General features: G+C 38.5%; 1 protein-coding gene and 1 long non-coding RNA gene across 10 annotated transcripts in view; one reads left to right on the top strand and one right to left on the bottom strand.

Annotated features, from left to right (window-relative positions):
* The window catches only part of ATAD2 (ATPase family AAA domain containing 2), a 38,869-nt gene extending 18,107 nt beyond the window's left edge, over positions 1-20,762 (top strand). For 3 of the 7 annotated variants that reach the window (XM_068933213.1, XM_068933215.1, XM_068933216.1), the window contains exons 12-28: positions 1,025-1,199; positions 1,839-1,927; positions 2,268-2,427; positions 3,850-3,940; positions 4,385-4,699; positions 5,896-6,022; positions 6,894-7,077; positions 8,667-8,852; positions 9,890-10,025; positions 10,173-10,369; positions 11,577-11,736; positions 12,095-12,217; positions 12,314-12,463; positions 13,721-14,131; positions 14,835-14,968; positions 17,820-17,948; positions 19,183-19,388. In XM_068933213.1, coding sequence (XP_068789314.1) covers positions 1,025-1,199; positions 1,839-1,927; positions 2,268-2,427; positions 3,850-3,940; positions 4,385-4,699; positions 5,896-6,022; positions 6,894-7,077; positions 8,667-8,852; positions 9,890-10,025; positions 10,173-10,369; positions 11,577-11,736; positions 12,095-12,217; positions 12,314-12,463; positions 13,721-14,131; positions 14,835-14,968; positions 17,820-17,948; positions 19,183-19,254 — 2,839 coding nt within the window. In that variant the 3' untranslated portion in view covers positions 19,255-19,388. The other 4 variants (XM_068933214.1, XM_009682686.2, XM_068933219.1 and 1 more) reach the window with 3 other exon arrangements.
* LOC104149179 (uncharacterized) lies at positions 7,604-22,647 on the bottom strand. 3 transcript variants are annotated; one of them, XR_011139315.1, is made up of 6 exons: positions 22,224-22,637; positions 21,400-21,499; positions 16,474-16,538; positions 13,250-13,424; positions 9,801-9,941; positions 7,604-8,109 (listed from the first exon to the last, which is right to left on the bottom strand). It is a non-coding gene; the product is annotated as an uncharacterized lncRNA (long non-coding RNA). The 3 variants fall into 3 exon arrangements; XR_011139314.1 differs by lacking the exon at positions 13,250-13,424 and having other exon boundaries at positions 7,986-8,123; XR_011139313.1 differs by lacking the exons at positions 7,604-8,109; positions 9,801-9,941; positions 13,250-13,424; positions 16,474-16,538 and adding an exon at positions 18,238-19,509 and having other exon boundaries at positions 22,224-22,647.
* Positions 22,648-22,693: the final 46 nt, after the last annotated feature.

The raw sequence follows: 22,693 nt of genomic DNA, 5'->3' as shown, positions 1-22,693 counted from the left end.
CTTGTTGCTTGATAGCCCAGCTGCCTTCCTCGCCTCCCCACTTTTTTTTTTGGTTAATACTCAGGTATCAATTGTAATACTTAGGACTTGCAACTAGAATGTTGCAGTGTTTGTTATTTTGCTAAAATAAAAATCTGTCCTCTTCTTAAATAGCCATATTGGCACTGCATTATGAAATAGAAGTGTTAATTTATAGCTGCTAACTGATGGGGTAACTTTTTTAGGCATACATAGTGTCGTTCCTTGGGGAAGGTTAATGTCTATAGATTTAATGGTTAGTTTTATGTATTCTCAGTCGACCAAACTCGATCATAGTGTGTTGAAATATGACTTTAAATTCTCTGCTTTCAATAACTTCAAAAGTATTACAAATAACAAAAATAAAACATTTAAATGTTTTGCTGTTTTACTCATGGAAGTTCTCTTTTAAACAACAGTATGCTAAATTTTCTAGCTGATATTTTAAGTATTACATGGAAATGCAGAAAATCCTTCCCCTCCAGCTTTAGACTTCCACCTCATTTATTGCTAGCAACAAAGTCTGGGAGACGATATCCAGTAACTTAAAGTTTTTTAAGGTGGAGTGAAGTGCTTTACTATCAATCTGGACTTTTGTGAAAACAAGAACGTGCAGTATATTGCTGAAGAACAAGTTGGTGATATATAAATTGTCTCAGTCCATTCTCAGATTCTGCGCAGAAGTTTGCTCTTGTTTGGCTCCACTCTGCTGTAGTCACCTGTGTAGCCTGTCAGCAGTTTTGGAAGTGCCCTGCTGGGACGCTGCGCTCTCTTCTGAAGCTTTTGTACATCTGAGTTATCCCCTTTGTTTAGTCGGTTTACTGTCATGTGAAATTGTGTAGAAACACAAAAATGACTTTTCTCACAATTTAGATGATACTGTTATTCTGGACATAAAGCGTTTTGGGTAGGAGGGCAGGGTTGTTCGTTCTAGGGATGGGGGGGGGGGGTTGAAATAGGCATTTTTGCATGATTTTGTCCTATGTGAATCTCCTTTTTATTACAGAGGCTGTCTATTCTACGGTCCACCAGGGACTGGAAAGACACTGGTTGCTCGGGCACTTGCTAATGAATGTAGCCAAGGAGACAGGCGAATAGCCTTTTTTATGAGAAAAGGTGCTGATTGCCTAAGTAAATGGGTGGGAGAATCTGAACGACAGCTTCGTTTACTATTTGATCAGGTAAGGTTAAAATGTGCAGTATGTTCTGTCAGAGTTGTAACTGTAATGTTCTGTGATGAATGGTTTTAAGGAGAGCTTGTTCTTCTTTCTGTTTTGTCAGATTCTTCCGTTGAAATGGGAATATTAGTGTTTCCTTTCCCAGTGCCTTCATCCTTTGGGTCAAGGGCTTGAAATCTTGGAGATGTGTTGGGAAAGATTGAAAAGCACACCAAAAACCCCCCTCAAACCAATAATTTTTCCCACCAAAAACACGGGAGAGATTACAAGAGATAATGGCTTAGATTCAGAGGGGAACGGATGCGGGCTGAGAACATGGTCACAGAATCACTAAAACTCAAAAAGGAAGCTTGCTTCCACGACCTGTAATTGAATTAAGTTCTAATTCTGTTCCCTGGTTGCCAAATAGCTCTTAAAAACTACTGTTACGGTTTGTTTCCTGTCACCCAGTCACGATTGGTTACCATAGGCTGCTGTCTTCTGTTACTCGTGCCAGTTACTCCGTTAACTCAATTACTAGAGATCTCTGATCTGAAAATCTAGTTCCAATGACTTTGCAACCATAGTGCTTTTCAGGCATTTCCTCTTTGAATAGCACTGTTTTACTTATGTCAATATTCCTGTATCCATGTTTTATTCTAGGCCTATCAGATGCGGCCTTCCATTATTTTCTTTGATGAAATAGATGGCCTTGCTCCTGTGCGGTCCAGTAGACAGGATCAAATTCATAGGTACTACGTTTTTTGCATCTACATATAATCTGCTTGATCTTTGAAAAGACGACTACAACCTGTTTAACTTTATATGACACGTTATCCTGAAGACTTGTAGCTCAATTATATTAAATTTCGCATGACTTTAAACAATAGTTCAAAACAATTCACTAAGCTTGGTATCAGCATAACTTTTATGTTACCTGATCTAATTTTTGAGCGTCTTAAAACGAGTTCTTTCACTAATCAACATCTTATGAGCAAAACCTTGTCCTTTTTGAGCGACCATTGGAGAAAGTCATGCAGAACATAACAAAATGTACTAAACCAGTGAATCAAAATGATATTTTTCTATTAGTTCTATTGTATCAACGCTTCTGGCACTTATGGATGGCTTAGATAGCAGAGGAGAAATTGTTGTAATTGGAGCCACGAACAGACTGGATTCTATAGATCCTGCTTTACGAAGACCTGGACGCTTTGACCGGGAATTCCTTTTCAGCTTGCCAAATAAAGAGGTAAGTACTTCTATTCAACCTTAATGCTCACGCAGCAAAGTCTTTCTTTATAACAGAACCGTGTAACAACACAGTAGCATGGAGCAGTTAAGTTGGAATGCAGTATTGTACAACTTGCACAAACAAGCAATATCCTGAGAGACTGTGTCATATTGTGGGGAGTGGATCTGGTATGAAAGAAATGATACATGTACTAGAGAACTCCTTTCTCCCCAAGTAAAACTGATCAAGGCTAAAATCGGGTGTTTCACTTCAGATGGAGCACGTTTTTCTCTCTTCCCAAAGTGGTTCGTGTCTGTGTAGTCGTTCAGTCTGCTTAGGCGCGTTCCTTCTGAAGTTGTGTTCTTGCTCTCAGCTCTTCATTTAAGAAAGGGTAGGGGACATACTTGTGTTTGATAGTTCCCAGGCAGGGAATCCTGGGAGCCACCCACAGCTATTTTGGGAACTGACGTTCTTACTGGTATTAACAGGGAGTTGGATGAAGATGTGAAGTACGCGACATAGTGGCAAGGCTTGGGAAGCTTCTATTTGATTGGCATTATCTAAGCAATGAAAAAATGGGTATATAGCAACCAAAAGTAAATATTCTTTTTTTAAAAAAAGAACCTCCATGTGAAACAGTTTTTTTTTTGGTGCCTTTTGTTCTGGCTATTACTGATTCTTTTCTTTTTAATTAGCACTTTTTGGGAAAAGTACTTACTGGATTGGAGGCATATGCAAATGCACACAACAGTATATTTAACATTTAACGTTTGGCTCCCGTTTTCATGTGCTTTCATGAATAGGAGAGGAGGTGGCATGAAATGGAGTTGTTATATGATTTGCTAGCGTGGAAGAATTCTAGAAATTTCTGCTGTAATTAATCTGTGTACCAGGAGATACTTCACTGAATCTCTGGCTAAGATCAGAGATGAAGATAGAGAAAACAATGTTTTCTGGATTAGTGATACTGGCTTGAATCACAGCTGTTCTTTTGTAGCAACTGCAGCAATTTAAAACAGTGCTAGGACTACTTTGCTTGAATGAACGAACAGAAGAGCAGATACGATGAATTGATGAGTCTGTCGCCGTGAAGTTTTGCTAAATTTGAGAGAATTTTCTTGGAGAAGAAATCCCTTGTTTCCAGCAAAGTTTTCTATGAAATTTTTTTCCCCGAGATCATTAGGTCTCATATTTGTCGAAACTTATGTCCTATAGAAGCTATACATGCCTTTTGTTTCAGTACAGGTCCCCAGAAAGAGTTTAATGTAACAAACTGAGAATTATTAAACTTTCAAAACGTGGGGAGTGAATTAATTGAACTTTAAAATTCCTAAAAATGTAATTCAATCACCTATCTTAATATGTTAATGTGAGGGGTTCCATCCCCCCCTGCCTTTTGACTTAAGACAAACTGTTGCCTTATTATCACTTTGTTTCCAGGCTAGAAAAGAGATTTTGAAGATTCACACACGAGACTGGACCCCTAAGCCACTGGACATGTTTCTTGAAGAGCTTGCTGAAAAATGTGTCGGTAAGATCAAAAATGAAATGAGTTACTGCATGTGACTGAGTCCTAAGGAGTCTTAGCTCATATCAGGCAGTAACCAAGCTCTCGCGCCTTGCTGCAGAATTAGCCAATGAGCCAGCTGGCATGTCTTGCTAGCGATTAAAGTTAGATGCTTTCATCCACTTTCTTCCCCCCCCCCCCCCCTCGGGACACTGAATGGCTTTTCGGGCATATTCCTCAAGAAAAATGTTTTGCTTAGAAAGCTAATTTGTAAGCACGGGATATCAGGCTGCAAGCCAGATAACAAAACTCTCCTGCAGAGCAGTAACTCTTTAAATTCTCTATTAAACTGTTCCTTTTTGAACTGCATACAAAGTCTTTGCAGGTTGCACTTTGGAAACTGGGTTCTTGACTTTTCTGTGTTGCCTGAGACTGACACAACATTCACTTTGATGCTTTGTTTATTAGGATACTGCGGTGCTGATATTAAATCCGTGTGTGCTGAAGCTGCCCTCTGCGCTTTGCGCCGACGCTATCCTCAGATATACAGAAGCAGTGAGAAATTGCAGTTAGATATCACTTCAATTAAAATAACAGCAAAGGATTTTGTCGTGGCTATGCAGAAGACTATACCAGCTTCACAGAGGGCTGTGGCTTCACCTGGACAAGCACTGTCACCCATTTCTAAACCACTGCTTGAAAATACGTTAGAGAGAATTTTAGAAGCCCTGCAGAGAGTATTTCCTCATGCAGAGCTTGGACTAAAGAAGGATCAACAGCAAGGTATAACAATAACGTGCACTCCTTAAAAGCCTGCAAAGCAAAAACTTCTCATTTGTGCAATCAACTTGTACAAACCTTTCTGTCACGACAGGATTATTTTTAAATGGTAGAATTTTATTATTTGCATGTTCGTATCTTTATTCCAGGAATATACAGAATACAGTGCATAGTTTTTATTTTGGATTCTAAACTGAAATGAGCAATGGGAGAGCTGTGAACTACTCACCGTTCACAGGGGGGGAACTACGTGTTATCTACTAAAGCATCCTGTTTCTGACAGTAGCTAGCATCATATTTATCATTTTTAGAGATTGATTTAAGTTTTGAAGTATGAGTTATCTCTTTCTCTTTCAGCATAAATATTTCTTCAGGGGCAGGGGAGGTTTCTACACAAATATTTCTAATTCCTTTATGAACAACTTCAGGATGGAGGATAGCAGTATAACTGATTTAAGTTAAATATTATTTTAGCTATCCTCATCTTTCATCATAACATTTCAATTTAAATATTTGTGGCTCACACTGTAGGTTTGCATGTGCGATCGCGTGCATCGTATTCCTTGGCGATATCCTAGTAGTTTTTACTCCCAATAGAGTTGGTAGATTTATTTTTATTGGTAAAATAGAGGCCGAAAACCACCAACAAAATGAAAGCAGAGAGGCTAGGGGATTGGTAATTGTTTCTCTCTATTGTCTGCGTCTGCTATTTCCTCCTTCGGGGATCTTTAAGGAACTTTATTTGAAAGATGTGTTAATCTGTATATCCTGGCTCAGCGGGCCTCCGACAAATGGGAGTTTGTAGCCATCGCGTTCACTTAATTCCCATGCTTCTACTGTGGGACATTGTTTCCAGAAAGACGCAGCCTTATAGGTTGTTTAGGTGTGTAGGAACTACAGAAGTTGTTCATGATAATCACATATCTTTATTCTTTGGGGGCGGGGGAGGGGACTGAGTTTTCACCAACAAAGAAACATACTTTATGCAAGTCGTGAGACTTAGGAGAGCTTTGTAGAGACTCGTGCAGTCTCTTTAGACCTGTGGTAAAATGAAGTCTCTGGAAATAGCATTCAGTGTGCGCCCATCGAATGAAGAAATACACGATAAGTGGGTTTCAGCACTGATTTAGAAGCTGTATTAGAGCACGAGAGAGATGCAAATTATTCAGGAAAGTTAACAACCCCCTCTTGTCTTTCAGATGGTATAAACCATATTTTGAAAAATGATTCGATCTATAGTGATGAGGAGTCACCTTCAGTCTTTGAAGATAAGCTGTCTCATAAAATGCCTGGTAGACAAAAGGAAAAATTCCTCAACTTTAACAGGTAAATACCTGCCTCCTTTTAGATTCAAATTCAGATTGCTGGATCTTTGTAAACAGGTTTGGCTGTTGCAAGTGTGAGGGGTGGTCAATGAGGGAGTAAAGAAAAATTTGTGTGAGATCTTTGACTTGAGCCAGAAGAGGTACTGCAGTATTGCGGCAACAAAAAACAAACGCTGTTCACAAACGCATTTCCTAATAAAGCAAGATTATTGGGAAGTTTATTTCCGATTTGGGTTGGTAGTAAACAGCACACAAGGAAAGATGAAACAATTGGAATGACTGAATTAAATACGGCATTACCATTAAGTACATAAGACTTGTAATTTAACCAATACAATTTTGCACATCTTCAGATACAGCTAATGTGTTTCAGTGCCCGTGTTAATTTTTTTTCCTGAAAAGTTCTGCTCCTTCCTTCCCACCTTCTTCAATAACTGTTGACCAATTTCAGCTAAATTTGGCAGATGTAGAGATCTCGGAGCTATTTAAGCCCAAGATCTAGCTCATAGGTAGTGAAGAGATCCAGCTGGTGTGCTGAGGGAGAAAATGATCATTCTCCCCCGTATCAGGTAACTGACCGGTTGTCCTGTGAGTGTTTGGTTGGACAGTCACCACGTATGATTTAGGGGCTATTACTCACCCAGCCAACCAAACAGCAGACAAGGTGGGGATTAGTGGGATTGCTCAGGGGCTGTATGGTGTGAATCTTTAAGCAAATGGGATTTAGTAGTCTTCCTGATCACAGAACAGCTTACTACTAGTTAGAATGTGGAGAGTTTAAAAAAAAAAAAAAAAGTACAGAGAAAAGTAACATCTATGTCTGTATTCATTACTTGATTTTTAAACTTCTTGTTTTCTAATTGTTGTTCTAGAAATGCTTGTTACCAGCCAACATCTTACAGGCCGAGGCTCTTACTAGCTGGAGAGCCAGGATACGGACAGGGTTCTCACTTGGCACCTGCAGTAATACATGCTTTGGAAAAGTTTGCGGTTTATACACTGGACTTGTCAGTTCTGTTTGTTAGTGTCACATCACCAGAAGAAACATGTGCACAGGTATCTTTTTTTCTCTTTAATCTCATGAGATTCACTGACTGTATGTAAACTGCTCAGTGAGGTAAGTGAAATTCATTGTTTTAATAGCGGTGACCTGGTTTTAACGTGCTTTGTGTTATGTTTATTTGTGTCTGAAAATACTCTCTTTTATGCTGAGTGATATAGAATAAGGATTTTGTACGTGACCATGTTCACTGTTCCACGTTAAACAGTAAGGATATAGCTAGATATTCAGGAAGCGGAAAGATGCTGCCGGTAAACCTCTCTTTATGGCAAGAATTCCTGCTGACCTCGGTGGGATCCAGAAGTTGTTTTTGTTGCCTCCTAAGACTTGATCCTTCCAGTAGGTGGCTCTGTGTCGGCCTGATTGCACGTCATGCACTTTTTCTAGCCATTTGTTTGTTTGGCTGGTTTTTGTTTAGTAATAGTGTAATGCAGTCAAGGTTTTTCGGGAAAGAAATGACTTGCTTTTCTTTCTTATAAATATACAGCTTGTACTGTTGCAGCATATGCAGTAAAAGCACTTAAACTCCCAGAACGCTTTTATTGGTACACTAATATCTTAAATAGAAAAATACAGTATAAATAGATTTAGTGCTCTTTTGTTCCCTTTTATTTTTGGACGGGAAATATATTTTGTTCTTTTTTCATCACTGTGTTATAATATTTTGACCTTTTATTAGAAGCATTTGAGAGCTGCACAAGTAAGGACAGATGTTATATGGCTGGATACCCATCTGTCACATAAGAGGGACGTTTACTTTTTGGTTATGTGATGGTTGCATCTGTGGTCATATAACTGCAGCGTCTAGTCAGCGCGTAGATATACTCCTAGTACTTTCCATTTTGTGACCAGACCTGCCCAGCTGTTGATCACCTGAAAAGGTGCCCAGAGCGATTCATCATGTGAAAGGACACTTGCTACTTCCTTCGTGTGGTAGATTCACGTCCGTTCACGTGATTGAGGTACCTACCAGCTGCAGGCAATGGCTTGTGATCTTCCAGAGCATGTAATCTGGTCTGACGGATCGTCTGGAATCAAGAGACTGCAAGCTATATAGCTATTCAGACAGGCTGAAGATTGGTAACCTCTATCCTTTATTAAAAGTTATAACTGGGTTTCTTTACAGGGTCAGCCCTCGCCTTTTCACATAGGCCTTTTTGTTTGTTCTGCCTGTGCTCCAAACTGACTGGGATACAAGCCCGTCCTGAATTGAAAACTGCGTAGTCACAGCGGTGTAGCAATTTACCCACTTAAATACATCTTTCCGAAGGGCTGGTGTTAGTTTTTGGAGCCCATCGTGACATTAATCGAGTTGTGAGGCTCTTTGGAAGTCAACTTACACCTAAGTAGTTTTGAAATGAGGCAGTGATTCGAATCTGTTTCTGTGTGTGTAGCTTTGTCTATAATGGAGTCCAAGTAGGAATTTTATCCTATTATTAACAAGTGGGGTTTTTTTGTTGGTTGGCTTTGGCACTTTGTCTTTAGGTACTTTTATTTTGTAGGATAGTTTGATCGATACACAGTTATTTATTAGCTGCCTATTCTGCCTGGTTCATTATTCTTACCAAAACTTTCATTTTACTAGTTGATCCGAGAAGCTCAGAGGACAGCACCAAGTATAATTTATATTCCGCATATCCATTTATGGTGGGAGACAGTTGGAGTTGCACTGAAAGCTACTTTTACAACATTATTACAGAACATTCCAACGTTTGCCCCAATTTTGTTGCTTGCAACATCAGATGTATGTCATGCAGATCTTCCAAAAGAGGTATTTCTATCAATACTTTTCCTACTTTTATTCAGTTTCATTTTAATTTATGAATCCCTTGAGCATCTGAATACTGTGCTCTCTTAAGCAAATGGATGCTTTTTATTATTAGGACACCCTACTGAATCTCTTAAATTTGCTTAGACAGAAAACAGTACTGAAAACATTTGTCTAAAGTGTTTCCTAAGTTGAGATTCACTTCCCTGGTTTTCCACACACATGCTTATTAGACAGATGTAAAAATTTACTTAAGAGAATAATTCCAGCGACTTCAACATGTACTTAGTTGTCTTCCTAAGCAAAGTTCAGTAAGAGTACATCCTTAACTTTCTAGAGCTCTGAGAGCTTGCACTAAAGTAAGGTGTTTAAAATATGAAACAGGCTGTTCTTGTTCTGATTATTTTGTCTCGGTTATGCGTAAAAAATCTGAACTGGATGTGTTGATCATCAAATGCTTTCAAAGTGCTCAGCTTAGAATTTGCACAGAAGCTTTCGTACTGTTAATAGATTCCTTCTAAAATAAATATTGAAACTCCTCCTCCTCCTTTTGCTAGTAGAAATTGAAAAATGGAATAAAACTTGGAAGCATGCAACCTCAGAAACCTTAATTTAAATTAGACAACCCTTTCCCCCCCCCCCAAAAAAAAAAAAAAGAAAAAACAAAGAACCCCCACTTATTTGCTGAACCCTTCCTGTCCCCTCTGTGGCTACTAATAAGGGTTCTCAAACTAAAGGGCAGCAAGGCAAGTAAATACAAAATAAGTAATCTCAGAGGTGGTAAATGTCATCACTTTATCAGTGAATCATATGGTACCTTCATTGAGCTTTAATTCTAGAGGTTTTCCTTAAAAAGGATATTTTATTTGCTCGGCTAACCTAAGAAAATCTAGCCTTTTAATGCCAGGAAGATAACTTTACACAGTTTTTCTTATTCAGATCATTACTTACCTTAATTTAAACAGGTGTTCATCTTTTTGGAGTAGAATATGAATTTCAGTGGTCTTGTATCTGAAATGTCTTTCCTTCTTATGCCTTAGATACAAGATTTGTTTATTAATGATTATGGAGAAGTTTTCAATATCCAGTTGCCTAGGAAAGAAGAAAGAAGAAAGTTTTTTGAGGACTTGATTGTAAATCAAGCCGCCAAACCTCCTGCATCGAAAAAGAAAGCAGGTGAGGATATTCTACAAATAAAACTTTGCTAACTGTACGTTAACAGCCATATAGTATTTGTTTTGGTAATAGATTTTCTATAAATAGCTTTTTGTATGCTTGTATTCGAGCACCATAAATTGGCTAAACTTTTCCAATTAACTTAAGTTTGGCAGGCCCTGGAAGTACTGCCTGTGGCACCGCCACCCGAGCCTCGACAACTAACAGAGGAAGAAATAAAACAGTTGGAGGAGCAAGAGGAGGATACACTTCGTGAACTTAGGATTTTCTTAAGGGATGTTACTCATAGACTTGCTGTTGACAGGCGTTTCAGGGTCTTCACAAAGCCTGTTGACCTAGAGGAGGTAAATTAGCGATGATCTGTAATACCATTTTGTCTGTGTGTATTTATAATTGCCCAGTGTTTGTGTGTTCTTTAGAGGAACGTTTATCTTTGTTTTTAGCACTGTACTAATAGGATTCTTTCAAGGAGCAGAAAGTGTGTTTTGCTTTTAGTTTTGCTGACTCCTTGAGGCTCTCAAACGTCCGTTATTTGAGTATTCACTGAAATCTCTGGTTTCCGTCTAGAAAGTTAGACGAGATATCAGCACAGTTTGCTCGTGAAAAGGCTTTGATGTGTAGGCACGTTACAACACAGAAGAGCATAGAGGTCTCTCTCATTATAATTACAAACAATATTTATAGGTCTGTTTTAATAAAACTTGAAGCTCTTGCTACATTTTTGTAGACTGTCAGTAGTTTCTATGGGAACAGGAGTAGCAGCAGCCATTTGCAAAATAGATTTAAAGAGTTTATTCTCCACTTTTGTGTGTGGCTCCCCAGTATGAGATCAGCCGTAAATGTCACGTGGTTTCACCCTTCTACCAAATATTTAATAAGTCCCTTTTTTTCCTCATTTAATTTATTGAATAAGTCTATTAAGCTAGAGGTATATACTTCAAAGTCCGGTGTACTTTTAATATGGCCGCGTATCAGCAAGGTCCTCTTCCCTTCGGCATCCACTGACTTGTCTTTCCCTTTCCTTCCAGGGTCTTGAGGTGTGAATAATCTAAACAAATATAGGTGTCCTCATCTAAATTAGTCATTAGGCTCTTCTTATGGTCTGAGTAAAGAAATAGGCTCCTCTGGTTCAGATCTCTCATCCTAAAGTAGATACCTCGAATAGATATTTCAAAGGTGCAATTCATGCAGCCTATTTCTTGCTGCAAAGAACAAAGACAATCACGGGTGGCTTACTCAAGTGCGTTTACTGTGATTTTCTGAAGCTAAGTGAAACGAATCCTACTCTAGGTGTCTGTTCCCTTCTCTGTCCCACGTATGCTTCTGACCTTCCTGCTGCTTTGCTTTTCCCTTCCAGTCTGTCTCTTCAAAGCCATTGAAAGAGCCCTTCCATTTTCAAGAAGCTAACCGGTTAATTTTAGCATCTTCTGATATGTCACAAATACTCAGGCTTTTTAAGAAGTCATATATTTGCATTTATTACAATAATTAATTTTGGTAGATACTGTGTAAGTCTAATAAAGTCTCTGAACACGTATATTTAATTTGTAGGTACCTGATTATGTCACAGTTATTAAACAGCCAATGGATCTTTCAACAGTTCTCTCTAAAATTGACTTGCACCAATATCTAACTGCAGGAGATTTTCTGAAAGATATTGATCTAATCTGTAGCAATGCGTTAGAATACAACCCAGATAGAGATCCTGGAGGTGAGGATGTGTCTTTATCCCTAATTTAGACAACTTTTAAAATGTATAGATTGATAAGTGTTGTCTGTGGACAATGGACTTTGGATTAGATCACTTTAAACATCCACAGAGAGCATTTCTTGCCAGTTTGTAAAAATACTGTAGCATTAAACTACTTTGGGATGAAATTACGTGATACTGGTGTTAATAAGTAGTACCTCTGCCTTGATTATTAACTTTTTTGTTGTTTATGCTAAAAACATTCACTGAAATAACTTTCCGAACCTAACTGTGAAAAGAGCTAATCTTTTCATTATGATCACAATAAAGGATTTCACTAGCTGGTAGAAAATATTCAGTTCTGACTATAAAATTGCAGATCGTCTCATTAGACACAGAGCTTGTACTCTGAGAGATGCTGCATATGCCATAGTAAAGGAAGAAATGGATGAAGACTTTGAACAACTTTGTGAAGAAATTCAAGAATCTCGCAAGAAAAGAGGTGTGTGTTTTAATCCTAAGGATTTTAAGATTTGTCTCAGTATTTGTAACCAGAAACGCAAGATAAAATTCTTTGTCACCTGTTCTTTATTGAAAGGTTGCAGCTCTTCAAAGTATGCTCCATCTTACTACTATGTGATGCCAAAGCAGGACTCTGTTTCTGGCTGTAAGAAAACTGATCACAAGTGTAATGAAAAAACAAAGATGCCTGTGGTGCCTGTAGATTCCAGTACACCCCTGTCTAATGGCAAGTTGCTTTTTTTTATTTTAGTTTTTTTCCTCCCCTCTCCAGACTTTCTGGGTGAAATTGCTAATGCCACTGAGATTTTCTCTATTCTTGTGACGTAACAGGTTTCTGTGGTGCCAGGTTCTTTACACCAGAAGCATTACATTTTTGAATTTACTTTAAAAGGCGAGGTTAATCCAGAGGACGTTTCACTCAACAGGGTTATGAATTAAAGTCTAAGAGCAGTGTTTGGTTTACCTTGTAAAACACCTGTCTTTAATGAACCAGCTGATGTTTAATGGCCCCTAAATTGCTAACTCTTGAAATAGAAAATGTTGTATGTGGCTGTTTCTGAATATTCTCGTTATTCTAATTAAAGGAAACAGTATATTTTTTTCCTTTTTGCTTCCTTTTCCTTTCCTTCTTTCTTTCCTTCCTTCCTCCTTCTCCCATGCCAAAAATAGAAATAGCAATACTTCTTACTGTGATTTCCAGTTGAAAGGATTAGACCTGCAAAATAAAGGGGAAAAAATAGGGGAGCAAGAGTAATAAGATATGTGAAGAGAAGATCGTGATTTCTTCACTGTCCTCTCTTCCTACAAGAAGCGTGTGAAAGAACAAAGGACTTGGTTTCCTTTCAACTAAAGGGCGTGATACGGTGTGAAATTTGCTGGTCTCAGTGGCACGGGTGGAAATTCTGCCATGAATTTCAGCCATATGTTTTGTGCAATATTCCATGAATAGAAAGAGTGGTGATTTTTTTTTTCTGGAAGGCATAAATACAAAGTTTGTTTAAAACAAGGTTACCTGAATCAGAAAGCACATGAGGTGTAATCTTTCCTGAGAGTTTTCTTTATCCTTCAAATATCCCCTTGAAATTGTCTCTCTTTAACTCTTCCCAACATGTATTCAGCTTTTGACGCTTACTGGTTTTATGACATTTGAAGAAGAGCTTGTCTCCAAAGGCTTTTCTGCTGTGCATCTGTATTAGTTCACGTAATAAAGAGAGTAAGCAACTTTACCTCATAGACGGAAAATGTGACTACAAAGCAAGGCTAAAGTAGGAATTTTCTGTGTATGAGATCTTCAAGTTGATTGTTCTAATAGCAAATTGAGTGTATTAACTTGCAACCCTTTCCTTAGACATACGTATGTCATGAGACAGTATTTCAGTTCCTTTGTTTTCCTTGTATTTCAAGTAAGATGAGGATGCTAGATTTTGAAGAAGAAGCTGCTTTGGTAATGTTTTGGGTTGCTTTTTCTAATATCTTATTGCAGCTGTGTCAAAAAGAAAACGTAGAAAGAACAAATGGTCTTCAGGTAGTATAACAAAGAGGAGAAAGATTTTTCAATTCAATAAAGAGAATAAAATTCCAGAAGAAGACCAAGATGAAGTAGAGAGTGGTGGAGAAGAGTGTGTGGAAAACGATGTTTCTAACGTGGATCAAACTGAAGTTGAGCTCCTACAAGATTCTTGTGTGGAAGAAAGTGAAAATGTTCTTCAAGAACGACAGACAAATGGCTATGAAAATAAATCTGAGACAGAAAACGAGAAAATTGTCTTTGAGGTGGCTAAATCTGGTTTTGAAAAGGAGAGTGCCAAGTTTCCTCGATATTTAGAGCTAAAAAAGAGAAGTGAAATTTCTGGTTCCCAAATAACAGAAAGTTTTGAAGAGGGCGATTCAAATGGTAAGTGAAAGGTCCAGCAGGCCATTTAGCTACTTTTTTGTTGTTGTTGAGGGGATTGCACTATTTACTAATGTTACCCTTCTTTAATTTCATTCTGTTATTTCTGTTATATTTCCCTTTAAAAATCAGTGCACTATGTTTCTTTCTTAATGATGCTGTCCCTCTAATTATGCTAGCAAACTCATAGTTTTCCTGAGCTGCTGTTCTCTTGATTCTGAAGTCAGTTTTTGTAATTCTATCTACTTGAAAAATGACAATCATTTGCTTTCTTTTATTGTATGAGCATCTTTCTGATAATGAGCAGCTTAAGAAAAAAAGCTGTGCCTCAAGCAGTGTAGATCCAGTCGTATGTGGCAGAGAAGACTTAGGTCCTGATGCTTGCTTCTAATGTAAGATGTGTTTCCTAACCTAAATTGCTTTCAACTTCTCTAACTGTGTAGTGCTATAATGGGCAACACATGACTAACTTTTTTTTCTGCTCTTACCGTGCCTTTTTCACTGCCACTGCTTTTTATCTCAGTTGCTAATTTTTATTTTCTATTCTTTTGCTGGATATAAAGTAGAAGTCAAGTATTTCTCAGTGAACAAATAACAGTTCTGTGTCACTGTAGGGAGAGATCGTGTACCGGTTGTGGGATACCTGATTGATACTGTATGCCAGATAAACAGAGATCGTGACTTAAAGAGATTTATTGCATTCCAGATACTTGTGTACTTCACATGACTCGGGCTAGACGTTCTCAGGTAGAACAGCAGCAGCTTATGAGTGTCGAGAAAGCTATGGAAATTCTCGCAGAGCCCGCTTCCCCACTTATTGTGGATTACAAAGATCTTAAGGTATGTCTGTTCTTTAGTTTTCTTCATACCAAAGTAGGAAGTCGTCTTGTTATGTGTGTAATTGTAAATTAGGTCAGTTATCAACCATTGCCAATTAAAACAATTTACTGGAAGGATATATAGGTTGTGAAATAATTCTGTCTATAACAGACTATGGCTGTTTTGTTTCCACACCTGATACAGATTGCTGTGGACTGCTGTTCTGGCTTTTGGTGAACTTTTAGGAGACCAGATTCTCTTGCTAATCTTTTAAGTTAGAAGGGTCTTCTTCAATGTTAAAAGAGTCAACTAACAGCCAGCTAGTACTGTTAGTTATTAACATTATCTTCACAGCTTTTAGATGGGTCTGGGTGTTTTTACATACTTTGTACTAGGAACACAAAAAGGACTTTTATTTCTAGCAGTGATTATTTTAAACCCGAAGTTAGCAGTCTGAATTGAAATAAAGCTAATCATGGGCAAATACCTTTTTTTTTTTTTTTGAAATTCTTCAAAAACGTAGCATTCCAATTTTGCCTTGATATACTATACAGTGTAAATAAGGGTTTGTTAGTCCCTCATAGAAGGGCAGTAGTAATCCTAGGCTACAGTCGCAAAAGTGGTTACAAGCGGGCCTAACTGCAGGAGGGTAAAAGAGGGCTCCTCTGCTTGCACTGCAGAGGTTGAAATGAAGAACCTGAACTTCATGGGACAGCAGAACGAGCATCTTAAGAAAATTGCCAGGTAGAAGTCCTGGAGGCAGGCCCAAAATGGAGAAGGGCCGCTGTTCGCTTGCTGTGCGAAGGGAGTATTATGTGAATGTTTCCGCTGTGTAGGGAAAATGTGACCAGATAGGAATGCTCTTTGATAAAGAGGCTTGTAAACATAGCTTTTTCTCGCATCTTTAAGCAGTGGCTTGATTTGTAGAGATGAAACTAACGTTAAACCTCGCTTCCTAAGGAAACATATTTTAAGCTTTTCTCTGGTCCGTGGCTGTGTACGTAGAGAATCCATGTAGGTTTTTCTCAGAGTCAGGACACTAATAGCATGTGCTCCTAAGGTATTGCTCACTAGAGAAACCGTACAGTAGAGCACTGAAATGTTTTGGCTATGAGGAGAGCTACGGTCATCGTGAGTTGTCAGCTGTGAAACACGGCTTTTCTAGAAACCATATTTCATTAATATTGGTGCCATTGGAACTAGCTACTCATACAGGGAATCCTCTTTGGAACTGAGCTCTGTTGAATAGGCTAGATAAACTTTCACATAAGGTTTCTTTGGGCGTGGTTTCTTTGTTAGTAGAACTCCATGAACGCATTGGAGAGTATGTAGTGTAAGTGTACGGCAACAATTAGGAACAGTTTCACCAGGGAGGCTGACTGTACAACCTCGCATGCCTCGCTCGCTGTTTGCGGCAACTGAAAGCGCTCTAAGCTTTTTTTGTTTTGTTTTGCCTGTATGTTGTGTTTTGCTAATGTTCCAGCTGATAAGCTTTTTCAAAGAATGAATAACAGGAGAAATCTTACCACTTGGGGGGAGATGAGCACTTCTGTGGCTTCGGACTTTGTCTCGTCTTTGGCGTTTTGTGCTACTGTGAAGCAAACCAAATAGAAATATGCATAAGACTGAAAGGCTGAAGTGGTTCTCATTTTCTACTAGCTCACAAAGTTCTCGGGGCTATTTATGCTACCTGCTCACTGGCTGTCACTGAACTATTTGCAGTTTTTCATTAGGGTGAATAATGTGTCCAAGGTACCTCAAGTTTATCAGGCTGCCTTCTGATTTCAGCATGAGCTGCTTGAAAAGATTGGATTCCTTTATAGTGGTTTTGGCTTCCTAATATCCGATGGTTACGTTCCTTGTATTGATTGTTACTTAACCTCTTTCAGTCAAATAGACTAATTAGCAAGTTAGTCATTTATTAGCAAGTTAGTCATTTATTCTCACAGGCTGTTTCCTGAAGTTAAGTTGATGGGAATACTCACGTGAACATTTTTTCCATTGATCCGAGGGAAGCAGAGTTTTGGCAGTTGTGGGCAGTAGTATTTTCATTTGGCATGGCTGCTGTCTTAAGGTACATTTTGACAGCTTCACACCATACACAGATACTGAACCGCTCTGGCAGTGGAAGAAGGTGCTGCCGCTAGCTTGTCACAATTACTTTGCTGGAGATTATCACCTCGTCTTTGGCAAGGGAAAGGACTGTGTGAGAGACTGGTAATCTGCTACAGGCAAAGTCACTCTGCTACTTTATCCACCCACCTGTTTAAGGGTAGGTTTGAGCTAACTGATCTAACTTTGCTTCCTGATCTGCTTCAGGCACTTGAGCAGTCTGTTCTGCCAGCAATGTTGTAGGCACGGTAAACGTTCAGCTAATGGGTGAAGATAATCATGTAAGGATGCTGCCATTTCCAGCTAGCACAGCTGTATCTAGAAGATCTGTAGCCTGTCTTTCAAACCTTCATTTTACAGTGCCCTGCATTGCAGCAACACTTTCTCTAATGAAATGCAACAGTGGCTTTGCTTGGGCAGCATCTCTTCTACAAACTTGACCATGTTTCCTGCTGTTCTGGAAGAAGTTGACTTGCGATTATTCTCATTGAAGTGTGATTGTTTAGTAATACAATATTACCTGAAATTTAAGCTGCCTTTTTTCTCTGCAGTATGAAAAATTAACTCATTTCCCCCAGTGAAATCTGGTGCAACATTTAATCTGTTCTCTGAAGTGTTACTCACATTTTTTTAACAATGTAAGAAAGTAGGATGTCAGTTGTGTTGTATTGTTACTGTTTAGCTTCTGAAAACTGGAAGAGCCTGTTGAGAAGATCTCATGCTATTTTAAACTTGTGTTGTCTCCATGTTTTTTCTTCAGCAACTGTTGAATTTTGTCAGTGAGATAACTAAGAACTTCAATATATTTCACTTGGAAAAATTATATGCTGTGCTCAGTCAGTGTATTTACCGACATCGGAAAGATTATGACAAAACCGAATTAGTAAAGGTAATTTTTTTTAACGTATTTTTTTTATTTTTATATATAGCATTCTATCAATGTTACACAGTATGCATGCATTCTGGATATCATGCTTATTATTAATCTCTTTACTGCTTAGTTGTCTGTTGTAAGACTTGTTCATTTCTGTCTGGGAGACATTTATCCATATTGCAAAACCATTGTTATATTTGGCATAATTGTTGGCAGTTTTGGCAGGAAAAAGATTGAACTTGAAGACAATGGTTCCACACACACAACTCCTTCAAAGCCGTTAACCTTAGAGTCTGTGAATAGCTTTTATTTTTTTCTTTTTTTTTCTTTTTTTTTTTTGCTTTAGGGGTGGGGGGGTCATGAAAGGAGGGTGCTGTTCTCAGTCTACTGCTTCCTCTTTCTCCCCCCTACAGGCAGTCAAACATGGAAATGCTTAGTCGTTCCCTTCTTCAACAATAAGTATGAAACAAAGCAGGAGTTTGAGCTTTAGTCCCACCATAATCTCTTCTTAACTAGCAAGTTCAAGCATCTTTAATTTGACATAACGGGAGGTTTCTGCCTATGCAGGTTTTTGGGTAATTATTCAGATTCTCTGATCTCTTCCTGTAAGAGAGGATTTATGAGTTGTCAGAATTCAGCAAGTCTTCAGGAGGCATCCATGGTCCAAGTCAGGCATTCTCACTATTGAGTTGGTTTAGGTTTGTTGGAAATGCAGTCTGCAGATCCAAGAGACACAAACCCGTTTGTCTTTGAGATGCCTGTGTGAGAGAATAGATAAAATTCTTTGCTCTTCTGCAGTTTACCTTAAAAAGAGGAAGCCTCTTCGTTTAGGCACTGGTCATCTCGATCTCTTGTTTCACATCTGATAAAAGAGTTAGAACGGACGCTCTGTTCTGATTGTGCAACAGCGAGGACTATTTGGATTCAAGGAGGCCATGCCTGAAAAATGTGCCTTTCTCATCCAGTATAATGTCATGCTTTAGCTTGACAAGGGAATTTATTTATGTTATCCCAGGGCTTGTGAGCTTCTGGAACTTAAATCGTAATGCTCAAATTAAAGGTGACTGGATTTCTTTGTTTTCTACTTCTTTCTTTAGCTTTAAACACAGTCTCTCCTATTCTGAATGTGCTGTGCGAGTAGCTACCGTAAATTAATTATTCAGCGTGCACAGAGTAACTTTTTCAGCTTTCAGTTGTGACTTCTCAGGAAGGATCGCCTTCCTAATTGTTGAAACAACTGTTGATACAGGCTCTGTATCCTATTCTATTTTGGACACGCAGCAATGCCTCGGAAGCTACAGAGAATATAAAAACATTGTGACGGCTTCAGCACGTGTTCTTGCTAAATATCACCAACAGTTGTATGTATTTACAGATCCTTTAACTTCGTATGAAGAAATAAACAGCAGGGTTCTTAAACTTTTGTTCACGCTTATTCCTAGTTTGTTTTCTTTTTTTTTTTATTAGGAAATGAAGAAAGAAATTGCAACCTTCCGTTGTGCTCAGTAATGTGATCTTCAGAATACTTGATTTCTGCTCCGTAATGTTTTATTTTCATTGCATGCTGTTCTGTTACCTGTGTATAATTCAGTAAAAAGTACTTCTAAATATATATATTATGTATACATACATATATAAAACAAATATATCTTAAAGTATATTAAAAAGGCTCAAATAAAGTCCTTTAACTGCTTTTATTTGATATTTTTGTCCTATACATTATTGTATGATAGTAAATCTGGACAGAAGGATTATACATGATCTGTTGAGATCAGTGTGTTCAGCTTTCTTTTCCAATATGCGTTGCCTTAAAGTTTTGTCGTCTTTTTTTGTGACATATGTTTGTCAGTGCCTTTGGAACTTTGTAGATTTGAGCATCTTCCAGGTACTCTAAGTGCCTCTTTTAAAATAAAACATTGGAAAACTTGATACACTTTTATCATCTTCTTCCAACTTGTTAGAGTATATTTTTCTGAAGTCATCTGTGGTGCTGTATGTTCCATTGTATATTACATAAAGGCTTTAAAACAAATCTTATTCTGATATATGAAAAGTAAATCCTTTAGAAACCTCTTAATCTGGTTCAGATGTAATTTTTTTAATCACCTGATAGCACCTCAAGTGGCTTTCATAAAATTAACAACCTAAAGAAAGTGTGTGGGAGGAACATTGTTTCCACAAACGTAAGTATTTTTGCTACGACATATTTTGCTTAACTGTCCAAAAAAAAAAAAAAAAAAAAAAAAACCCAGAAAGCAAGATTCTACAGATTCTAAAGTAAAGTTTAGTCTTGCTTGTAATACTGACAATCTTGATACCACGGAATAGAATTTTAATATAAATTGTTAATTGCACGTGTAGGTGGCTTACAGTGGAATTAAATTGTAAATAGTTTTCTGGTCTTCTGGAGAGTATTATGTTTGTGTATTACCTAAAACTAAATACATTATTGCTGATAAATATATTTAAATAATACTAAAGCAATACCCTTTATTGAAGATGGATACCTCTTCAATCCAGAAGAAAAAAAATTCTAAGTTAATTTGACAGTTATTTTTAAAAGCAGTTGAGAATAAGATGGTCTAAATTTTTTTGAAAATGAAAATATATAACAAGTACAATAAAGTATGTGTATCATGTTGCTGTTGTGTATGTGATATGACATAACACCTAGTGATACTGAATGCCTAACTGTGCAATCTCTGAATGTAAGTTTTCTAGTTTTCGTATCTTTTTCTCTTCAATGTGTGCCCAAACATTTGTGTACTATGCAGAATTTTTCTTCTGTCGGTAGTGTTTGGATGTATATTATTAAAAAGTGAATCATCATTTGAGTTTGTCAGTTTTAATTGTAGAATAATTTGAGCATTAAAAACCTTACTTGTAAGTCTTAAGACTTACACTGGTATTTTAAGTGCAAGTACTTTATATGAACAGTTAAACCAAGAATGGGGTAATCAGTTATATGGCAGAAGCAAACATGAGAGGAAGAAAATGTATATTGAGGGATGAAGGAATCCATCTCATCTTGCCTTAGCTTGATCTCCAACTTAGTTGGTGGCTGTCATAGATTTTTGGCAGGATTGGTCTGTATGGTTTGCTGATCTTTATTCTCCAAGATTACTTTTTTTAAAATCCTGTATAATGGGGGTGAGGCTGAGAAATTATGAGAAGGAAGACTGGAAATAGCTTCTGGAAAGCTTGAAAGAGTAGACACTGTCTCTTTGTCCTTCTCTCCTCCTTTTTTGCTTTAACTATACGATCGCCCTTCTCCTATAGCTGAGTTCTGCAGGGTAAAGTTTTGGGATGCTAGCTAGCATCCTAGAGCAAGCAAGCAGCAGCTCACCTTCTTAGGCCGGTCTAATAAACTTCTGCCTCCACTGAGACATGTGTCCTTCTATGCATAGTACACTACTTCCTTATCTTAACAATTACATCTACTTCAGTCATAAAACATGCAACTTACCTGGCATATGATTTGCCTGTATTTACCTACAATATAACTTAGTTCAGTTGTTTCCTTGGGTATGTTACGGATGCAAGTGTTGTCCAGGATTCACCTGTACCTGGAAAATAAAAATTCCAGATTTCAAGAGTGCATGTGTATGTAAGCGAAAAAACGCTGTATGCTGATGCTGAATCTGAAAGCCACAGTAGAGGACACGTTCAGTGGACAACAGGAAGCTTTCATCCTCCAGGGAGAGGAGAGGGAAAAAATTATTGAAGCAAAAAAATCCTTTTTTACCACTTCAAGGTGAAGTTGAAAGCCTGACATCCAAAATGCACCTTTCACCAGGGAGTCGCTGCTAGCTCATTGTATGGTAACTAGGAAATTTCTTACTTGAACTTTTTAAAAAAAAAAAAAAAAAGCATGGCAAACGAAGAATCAGAAACAGTGTTCTGCTCAAAACTTCAGAGTTTTGGTTCAACTTTTATGTACTGCTAGCCTCAGCAGGAAACAGTACCTATATTGTTTTAAAAATGTATAGATGTGTAAATCTTAAAGGTTGGTGTGATGCTATTGCTTTTTTTTTTTCTTCCTACTGTGAGGAAACTTAAATTTTAGTGTGACCCCAAATTGCAAACTACTGCTTAAGATTAGTATGTTAAACAGAACGTTTCAAAAAGTGCGTGTGGCAGGAGTTAAACTAAAGCCTGACTAACCCGTTGAGGGGCGTATTAACTGAAGAGGTCCTCTTTCCCCAAGTTCTGATAGGAGGTATAAAAAAACCCACGTTATTTGGTTTTATAGTTCCCTTCCCCCCCCCCCCCCAAAAAAAAAAAACCAACCTTTAATTCTGTGCCAGTTTGTTCGAGCCCGGCGCGGGGGTGCTGGGCCGTACGCTAACTCCCTGCTTTGGTGACAGACTGGCCGTCGCTAACGCAATCTCAGATTTGCAGAGAAGGAAAAGCTGTGAGGTTAAAGCCGATGCTAGCTTTAAAAAATCACATGCACGTGTACACAGACACACGCACGTACACATATAGGTACATATCAGATTCACATCCCTCCTATGTATGCGGAGATCTCGGTTCAGAGGAGTTGGTGGAAGCTGCTGCTGATCCAACGCCGCCTCGTTAACGGTTTCTTCCCTGTCGCCTCCAGGGCTTCTTCTGCCTTCTCCCGTGCCCGAGGCGCAGCCCGGGGCCGAGCCGCTTGCCCCGGCCCGCCGCGGGGAGCCGCGGGCCGCGCCGCAGGTGCCCGGGCAGGGCCGCGGGGGCTCCCCGGGCCGGGGCCTGCGGCGGGTGCCCGCCGGCCG

Source organism: Struthio camelus, chromosome 2, assembly GCF_040807025.1.
Source record: "Struthio camelus isolate bStrCam1 chromosome 2, bStrCam1.hap1, whole genome shotgun sequence".
Taxonomy (NCBI): Eukaryota; Metazoa; Chordata; class Aves; order Struthioniformes; family Struthionidae; genus Struthio; species Struthio camelus.
The sequence above is the reverse complement of the archived record's forward strand: the minus strand, read 5'-3'. Positions and strand labels throughout refer to the sequence as shown.